General features: G+C 44.8%; 1 protein-coding gene across 3 annotated transcripts in view; it reads right to left on the bottom strand.

The window, feature by feature from the left end:
* Positions 1-5,758: 5,758 nt before the first annotated feature.
* The window catches only part of LOC133411797 (phosphatidylinositol 5-phosphate 4-kinase type-2 gamma), a 27,081-nt gene continuing 23,488 nt past the window's right edge, over positions 5,759-9,351 (bottom strand). For all 3 annotated transcript variants that reach the window (XM_061694497.1, XM_061694489.1, XM_061694506.1), the window contains 2 exons: positions 8,338-8,441; positions 5,759-8,254 (listed from right to left, as the gene is read on the bottom strand). In XM_061694497.1, the coding sequence (XP_061550481.1) occupies positions 8,174-8,254; positions 8,338-8,441 (185 nt within the window). In that variant the 3' untranslated portion in view covers positions 5,759-8,173. The remainder of the gene's footprint in view (positions 8,255-8,337; positions 8,442-9,351) is intronic.

Genomic DNA, 9,351 nt, shown 5'->3' with positions numbered 1-9,351 from the left:
TTGCCCACTTGACATCTTGGTCAAATGTGGGACTGTGAAGCCCTTTGTCACTCTTTTGTGATTCAGGGTTCTACAAATAAACTCGACTTGACCTTGCTTTGACTGGCGGACGAGCATTCGCCGTAATCGTTCCGGCTGTCATAGATGGGACAGGAATATTTGCAACGGCGGGAAGCACAATGACCCTTGTTCTGGCAACTTTGCGGTAAACGTCCGAGTCGGAAAGCTCCCCGTGAGCTCGCGCCTCGCGACGTCTCTGACCTCCTCCTCCCCGTTGCGCAAATCTCGGCCTTTCGTCCGTCCGCCGCACAAAGTGCAACTGGAAAGGGGACCGTGCGTTTGCATTCTTCGCCCAATTCTGTGGAGCCGTCTTCCACGATCTGTTCCACAATGCCTAAAAACCCGTTGCCGCGACATCCCGTTTGTTCCCTTGCCCTGTTTGTATTATTTGATTCGAGTTGCTTTCTCGTCTGCGTGTTTTTCTGTGTCAATGTGTTTGTGAAGCACTTTGTAACTGCGTGTTTTAACAAGGGCTGTATTTTTTGGAATAACTTTTTTTAGTCTCTACATTTGTCCAAATGGGATATTTCTTTCCTCTTTCCAACCTCCGTGGATGACGACGCCCCACGAAAAAGATGGAAATGTGAACGTAAGTGTCTTTTTGTCTCAATTGTCATCATGAGCTAAGTGGGCATTTAGTTTTGCTGACGCAACCCGTCAGTTGAGCGGTGATTATTATCCTGTCAGAATTTAGCTTGCTGCAAACCTGCGTCCAGCATCTTTCTTCTCAGTACGATCGCTATCGAAGTTCATGACGGGGAAACTATTTTGTTCCGAGTCATCAAAACGGGTATTGTATAAAATTGACATCGTCTTTACTTTTGTACTTTCTTTTTAGTGAAGGCATCAGAATCAGAATCCTCTTTATTTGCCAAGTATGTCCAAAAAACAAACAAGGAATGTGTCTCCGGTAATTGGAGCCGCTCGAGTACGACAACGGACGGTCAATTGGCAGAGACACAAAGACATTGACAAACAAACAGTCACTGGGCAATTAAATTAAAGGTTGCTAGTTGCCTGGTGGTAATGCCGGTACATTGCATCTTTTGCACAATTGTCCAAAAAAAAAACGAGAGTCCTCTCAGCTCTTAGAGCAGTTAGAATGACTCATATTGCAATAGTCCGGTGCAATGAGCATCGTGCAAAAAGACTTCAAGGAGTGAATGCGGTTTAAAGTGACGAGTAGCGCGATCATCTGGGACAATGTAGATTGTGCAAATGTTGCAGAATGTTGCGCAAATGGAGCAGATGCTACTCTGGCATGAGTGGCCAGTATAGGTCAACAACAGATATGCAAATAGCGCAGCTTGGCGAGACTACGACAGTGAGCGCACGAGTAATATATAATTGGCCCCACAGAAATGTGGCAACAAATGCAAGTCAAAAAATTAGCATTTTGCAATGGAATTGAAGGTTAGCTGTTTAAGAAGTTGATCACAGGAGGGAAGAAACCGTTGGAATGTCTGCTAGCTCTAGTTTGCATTGATCTTCTACACAAGTACAGACTGTGAATACTTTGGCCACCACTGATTCTTTGAAGCAAATCATTTCCTGAGCAATAAAGTGAAATTGGATAATTTCCAACTGTGAGAGCGAGAACCGTTGAACACGTTATTTGACTTGAAGATATTGTACGTTGCTGGTATGGTCGGTGCGCAAACACAAGCGAGCAGCTGGCATCGTTTAGCACACGACAATGGCAGGAAATGGAAGGAAGCTCGTGAAGGGCAAGAAGAGTTTGGGCAGGAGGGAAGCTGAGGAAGGGGCCGCTTTAATAAACACTTGCTTAGTGTCGCATCGTCTATCTATCAGTCTGTCGCAAAAGGGACTACACGCTTGACAATTTTGCAAATGTTTTAAGGGTGGAGCGGAAGAGGATTCTGTGGTGAACTCCAAGCCCAAATCGGTTAAAGGAAGTGCTGGAAATTCAAATCGCCGACACAAAATATTGACACTTTGGGCCCGATTCTTACTTTTCACTTAGGGGTCTACTCACTTTTGTTGCCACTGGTTTCGACACGATTGGCTGCGTGTTGAGTTGTTTTAAGGGGATAGTAAATTTGCACTGTTATACAAGCTGTACATTGACTGCTTTACATATATTTGAGCAAAGTGCGATTTTGTTTTTCAGTATTGTCCCATGAAAAGAGAATAAATATTTACAAAATGGTTAGAGGTGTAATCACTTGTGAGATACTATCTACTTATCTGAAATGGGACACAAAAAAATGAATGAAAACAAAATCGTTTATCTGCATTTAAAAAGAGCCAGCGATGTCAACAGGCGCTAAGAGCGGCTGTGGCTCAGTTGGTCGGCCAACGACGGAAGAGTCGGCGGTCCGAATCCCGGGTCCGACTGTCCGCTGTGAATGGTGCCTTCACAGATGTGTAAGTTACCCATGCCATTGGCACTAACACAGCCCCATACCGTCACAGATGCTGGCTTTTGAACTTTGCACACATAACAGTCCGGATGGTTCTTTTCCTCTTTGGCCCGGAGGACACGACGTCCACAATTTCCAAAAACAATTTGAAATGTGGCGGCGTTTCTGGGTGTTGTTGATAAATGGCTTTTGCTTTGCATAGTAGAGTTTCAAGTTGCACTTACGGATGTAGCGCCGAACTGTATTGACTGACATTGGTTTTCTGAAGTCTTCCTGAGCCCACGTGGTGATATCCTTTACACATCGATGTCGGTTTTTGATGCAGTGCCGCCATAGGGATCGAAGGTCACGGGCATTCAATGTCGGTTTTCGGCCTTGGCGCTTACATGCGGTGATTTCTCCAGATTCTCTGAACCTTTGGATGATATTATGGACCGTAGACGATGAAATCCCTAAATTCCTTGCAATTGTACGTTGAGGAACATTGTCCTGAAACTGTTGGACTATTTTCTCACGCACTTGTTCACAAAGAGGTGAACCTCGCCCCATTTTTGCTTGTGAACGACTGAGCAATTCAGGGAAGCTTCAGGCACCCACCTGTTCCCAATGAGCCTGTTCACCTGTGGGATGTTTGATGAGCATTCCTCAACTTTCTCAGTCTTTTTTTGCCACCTGTCCCAGCTTTTTTGGAACGTGTTGCAGCCATAAAATTCTAAGTTAATGATTATTTGCTAAAAACAATCAAGTTTGTCTTTGTAGTGTATTCAATTAAATATGGGCTGAAAATTATTTCCAAATCATTGTATTCTGTTTTTATTTGTTTAACACAACGTCCCAACATCATTGGGATTGTATTTTTGTAGGGAGCGATATATATATATATATATAGAGAGAGAGAGAGAGAGAGAGAGAGAGAGAGAGAGAGAGAGAGCGAGAGAGAGAGCGAGAGCAGTGGACCAGAGCTGTGTGTTTATGTTCTGCCTGGTGGACAGTAAAAGTTCATGAAGCAAATAACAGGAACATTTACGTTGGCCGGGACCTGCGCAGATTCACGGATGGTTCTGTGGACACTTCCCAACGCTTCTCAGAACTGTAAGCAGTTTGGGACTTGCATGATAACCCTTCAGCTTGCCATGGCATCCTGCCTGTAACCTATTTGTGTGTGTGTGTGTGTGTGTTGAGACTTCCAACAATCAGCATGTTCTGCCCTCTCTCATTTGACAGGAAGGAACTGGTCAGCAGAAATCGGTCTTCTGACACAAAAGAGACAAATAAGTACCCAACCTCCACAACTTCCTCCTCATCGTTGTCGTCCTCCACGACAAACATTTCCAGCACATCTGACCGAACACTACCCACTGAAAGTTAAGGATATTGAGCTTTCAGGTAAAATTTCAGGGCCAACCTAAAATAGACGATCACCTTTTCATGTGAACTTGTGTAAAAAGTTGAACGCATGTTCAATGTTTCAGTACTTTTTCAGAATTTGTTGCTTTCTGACAACGAGCTGAATGACAAAACTCACAACAGGTGCCTGATCTACCAATTGACCAATACGTTTCCAAGGATGTCTACTTGTATGCCTTTCTGTGACTCTTCCAGTCTCTCTGCATCTCTGTTACAAGCGGTGAGGACACAGAGCTCAGCGGCCACTTCCTGTTTGAAGCCTCGCATGTGGAGTCCCGTTGATCGTTAGGTGTTGTCTCGGTCTCGAGATGTAAAAAAAGCAAACGGCATGATGAAGGTGAGTGTTTGAATACCGATTTGAATTCGACCAGGAAATGGCTCGGTCCATTTATGGATCAAACCTGTTCGGAGTTTCGCCACTTCGATTCTTATTCGAGAACACCAACTTGTGCAAAAAAAACATCAACAATTGTACATTTGCATTAAAAGTTCAAAACAAAAGCTCCAATTGAGTTCGCGTGTGAGAGTTCTCGTGCGTTTTAGGTTCATCCTGAATTGTTCACAGAAAGCCCAATATCGGCAACGTTCTGTGAGTTTTCACTGCCGTGGATGTTTCTATTCTTCAACTTGAATCCAACAGTTAACTGCCCTTGACCAATATACTGGATACGTCGGGTTGGCATTGAGGAGGGTCTCGCCCAGCTCGTCTGTGAAAGTCGAGCTTCTATACCACTGCAATGACAGGTTTCTCCCTGTAGATGGCGACATTGCATTTCTTTGGATTTGAAATCAGCACAGCTTTTGAGTGGAAGATAATGATTAGGCAGTGAATCTCAGCTTTTCGCGATGCTGAGGGACAAGTTCAGGCAGTAGTGGTTCTTACTGGGGCCAGGGGTTTTCAGAGTGGCATAGTTTTGAATGACCATCCGCGCATGCACTCACGCACTTTAAAAGTGTCTGAATAGCATCACTGTATTTACAAACATAGTCATGGTATTTATTTGTTGTATGAATTAATTGTATTTCTTATTGTACAGAGAACATTGTTTCATTTCATTTTTAAGTCTGACCAGGGACTAAAGAGTATAGTCGTAGTTCAAGTCGGCGGGTGATGCGCCCATTACATTGATGCAATGGAACATAAATCTTAACTGCAGTAGTCCATTGTAACTTTACAGAGGGTGCTAAGGAGGCATTGGCACCGCCTGCACCCTCTCTAGAACCGCCAGTGTTTCGACACCTAACACTCAAACCGAGTATGCATTTGTACAGTATATTAGGGGTTGGCAATTTTTGAAACCCGTCCAAACCGTTCGGTTCATAACGCGTGCATTTTTTTCCCTTATTTACCAATGAGGCGAAGCAGCGTCTACACTCCAGCACAGTGTAAGGACTTCGCCAAGATGGCGGCGCCGACACGTCATCTGCGTCATGCCCTCCGGCGATGCAGCAGGCGCCTCACCAGATATCTTGCGTCGGAGAAAAAAGATGTAGACGTTTTGCACAATGCACATACCGGCGCTATATACCTACTGGGGGCGTGCCTTTAGCGTCCTCTTTCACGCGCACCCTCCCCGCTTTAATGTCCGCCTTTCCTCTATATATGCAGCGTGTCGGCAGGAAATGCTCCCGGTCAGTCAAGCGGACGTCACACAACAACATTTAGATTTTGGAACTCGGTGCACACACAAGGCGTGCCGCATTATAAGGCGCCCGTCCATTTTGGAGAAAACAGTATTTAAGACTTAAGTGCGCCTTACGGTCGTGAAAATATGGTATATACATATTTAGGTCCATTACTTGCAGTACTGTATTGTAAGAAAGATGGGTTTGAGATGAGTCAGGACTGTTGTATTGTTTTTATTTTAACTTTGTTAGTAAGAATGAACACAAGTGACAACTCAGACTATTTTTTTGTAAAATATATTTTGGTCAAAATGCTGATATTCTGAATACAAAAATACAATCAATTGAGAAGAGCAGACCTCAAACAGAGTACAGTTTTTACCTTGCCAGTTTTTTGTTTTTTTTTGAATACTGCATGATATTCAGGCAACTGCTAAACTACTGAGCTGCAGAATTAAACATTGCCCGTCACTAAATCTGAAATATGACCAAATACCTACCGATTGTATTGCTAGATTTCTTACAAAACAACATTACACAGTCTAAACTACCACTACGATATGCTTTCAATTCAAATAAATATTTACCAAGTCAAATATGCTTCTCTATGCCTTTTATTTGCATGTATGGTAATCCTTTCAAACAAAACAGTCAAGTGCAAATTCTGCATGCCTCACTGTGAATGAAGTTACTCATTTGGCACTCCGTGTTTGTGCTGGTCAGTGTTGCCACAGTTACCTTGAAAAAGTAACTTAGTTACTTTACTGATTACGTGATCTTAAAGGTAAAACTAAGTTAGAAAAAGTAACTGTAGTTACTTTCAGCAGCTGTCAAGTGGCAGGAATATCACTTATCCACAGTACAAAAAAAGCATTAGCTTAACTGCACCCATTACTTCATGTAATGTACGTCAAGTTACAGAATGATATCCGCATGAACAAATAACTTAAATATGTGGAGTTGAAGTGCAGACTTGACATACTAACTGGCCACCTAAACATAAACAAGTACACTTCGTTAAAGACTCTTAACTGATAGACAGACAAGACACACTAGCACCCCTGCCGATTGTGCGGGGGTCCATGAAGGCAACCGTGTGTGCGTGCGCCTAACGTACAACGAACCTGCGTATTGTCCTCTTTCGAGAAACTCCAAGTAGCGGCTGTATTTCCAGTTTAAGTGTGCCAATCCCTCGCCCCCGTCCAATGTTTTTGCGCCGCTGCCTGCTTTGGTGCACGTGAGTCGACTGTGTGCGGAAAACATGCAACACATCACGTGACGCCATTGCCCCAGACGGCTCAGTGTGGGAAGATTTCGTCTTTTTGATATCGGAGTTAGTCGTTGGGTGCATTTTAGTTATGGATAGTCGTCGTCGTCATTCTTAAAACAAAGGCTGAAAATTGGGCTACACTTATGACATGCACTGTGACTGAATCAAGTGTCTTGGTTATCGACTTGCCTCACGTTCCCAAGCACTGTACTTTCCATCCATCCATTTTCTGAGCCGCTTCTCCTCACGCGGGTCGCGGGCGTGCCGGAGCCTATCCCAGCTGTTATCGGGCAGGAGGCGGGGTACGCCCTCAACTGGTCGAAAGCCAATCGCAGGGCACAAACAACCATTCGCACTCACAGTCACACCTACGGGCAATTTAGAGTCTCCAATTCATGCATGTTTTTGGGACGTGGGAGGAAAGCGGAGTGCCCGGAGAAAACCCACGCAGGCACGGGGAGAACATGCAAACTCCACACAGGCGGGACCGGGGATTGAACCCGGGTCCACAGAACTGTGAGGCCGACGCTCTAACCAGTCGTCCCCCGTGCCGCCAGCACTGTAGTTTGTTAATGCTTAATATCTGATGCCAAAGCAAAAATGGCATCTTTTAATATCAAAAGGACATTAAGCTCTGGTTCTCGGGAAGAAAAAAATAACTATTGGCAGATAAATCAAAGTAACTGTATTCGGACGACTCCAATATAAAAAGGAACGCGTTAGATTACTTATGACGTCACCGGACCAAATGTTTGGAGTAACGCGTTACTTTGTAAGGTTTCTTCGGTTATCTCCATTCAAGACTAAGGAAGTCCCATCTTCACTTTCTTGCCGAGCTTCCCGTAAGAAAGTTACTGCCACTTTCACGTCTGCCGTGCGGCCTCCAAAATAGCTCACGAACCATCATGTCATTTACTTGGAAAACAAAAATGTGAAGCTCGGACTTCCCGGAATGTACTGTACGTGCGCAGGTTTTTGCAAAACGGAATTGACTTTGTCATGATCGAGTTGTAGATGTGATGACAATGGGCAGTTTTAATGGCTCAAGGGGAGGCTATGCAATTGCCACGAGACTTGAATGCCACCTGCAGCTCCACTAAACAACAGCGGCCTCTCGTGGCAAAAAGGGCCAACTTTGAAAAGGCAATTTCTTTTGAAATGGAAAGTCGTTTTTAGTGTAAAGGTATTTTCATGGGAGAAACTCTGTTGCCCACTTGAAGACTGATCAAGGTAAGTTACAGCTCCAGATTCATTCCTTTTAGAAGAACAGTGATAGCAAATCTGGGGAAAAAAAATATATGACTATGAAGCACACTTTACTGTTTAAACAATCCAAGCAGTCTTTCTTCATGTCAACCAATTAAAAAGATTGCCTGCGCGCACACAGTTTGGTCAATGGTAAGAGGCTCTGAGTTCTGTGTTCAGTTTATGCAAAAATGTTAGAAATGAAGTCCCGGAATCGTTTGGCATACTGCTCGGGGTGTACGGTGGAAATTTCAGCGCCCGCCTGTGACACAGAGGAAGAAGATCAGACCATTAGGTCAGAATCCAGCGAGCTCAAACCCCGAAAGGCTCCAGTGTCCAACTCACCCCGTGTTTGACGGTCTTGGCGGCGTGAGCGGCTTTCTTCTTGGTGTCGTATTGAGTGAGGACATCGATCAAGCCCATGAAGTAGACCTCCCTCTGAGGGGCGCCTGCAAAAAAAATGATTTGTTTGTGTGGAATGTCTCTGTCTGGTTTGTGTCCTTCCATCAAAATATTGTTTTTTCCCCATCTACGCGCTCTGTCGATTGAAAGCAAAAGGCGATAAACGGCACGAGACTTGGAAAACGACCCGATCAGATTTCCGCGTTTGTGACGTAGAGAGTTAATCATTCAAGTACCCGCCCGCTCAACTTGGCTGAAACGGCAACTGGGCTTTTCCGGGTTTTAAGCCAGCGAGTCTCAGCCGTACAAATACAGTCCGTGAAGATACACACAACAACAATACTGTATTTTCATGACCATAAGGCCCACTTAAAAGTCTTCAATTTTCTCCAAAATGGACAGGGCGCCTAAAATGCGTGCACAGACTTCCAAAATCTGTAAATGTTGTGTGACTTTGATGAGCGCTCCGCTTGACTGACTGGGAGCATTTCCTGCCGACGCGCTGCTTATATAGAGGAAAGGCGGACGTTAAAGCGGGAAGGGTGCGTGTGAAAGAAGATGCTAAAGACACGCCCCCAATAGGTATATAGCGGCGGTATGTGCATTGTGCAAAACATCGGTTTGGCTAAGGACCCCCGAAAATGGCTCCTACGAAGAGACACGCTTACGAAGCACAGTTTAAACTGCAAGCGATTAGTTACGCGGAGGAACATGGGAATCGAGCAGCCGCGAGAGAATTCAAGATCAACGGATCCACGGTTCGCAAGTGGAGGAAGCGGGAAAACGAGCTTCGCCAAGTCAAGAAGACGAAGCTGAGTTTCCGCGGAAACAAGGCAAGGTGGCCCGAGTCGGAAGACCAACTCGGGCAATGGATTAATGAGCAAAGAACAGCCGGGAGAAGCGTCGCTACGGTCGCCATTCGACTGAGGGCAATAACGCTTGCAGAAGAAATTAAAA

The sequence above is a fragment of the Phycodurus eques genome, chromosome 1 (genome assembly GCF_024500275.1).
Source record: "Phycodurus eques isolate BA_2022a chromosome 1, UOR_Pequ_1.1, whole genome shotgun sequence".
In the NCBI taxonomy this organism is placed as follows: Eukaryota; Metazoa; Chordata; class Actinopteri; order Syngnathiformes; family Syngnathidae; genus Phycodurus; species Phycodurus eques.
Note: the sequence above shows the minus strand (reverse complement) of the source record. Positions and strands in the feature narration are given on the sequence as shown.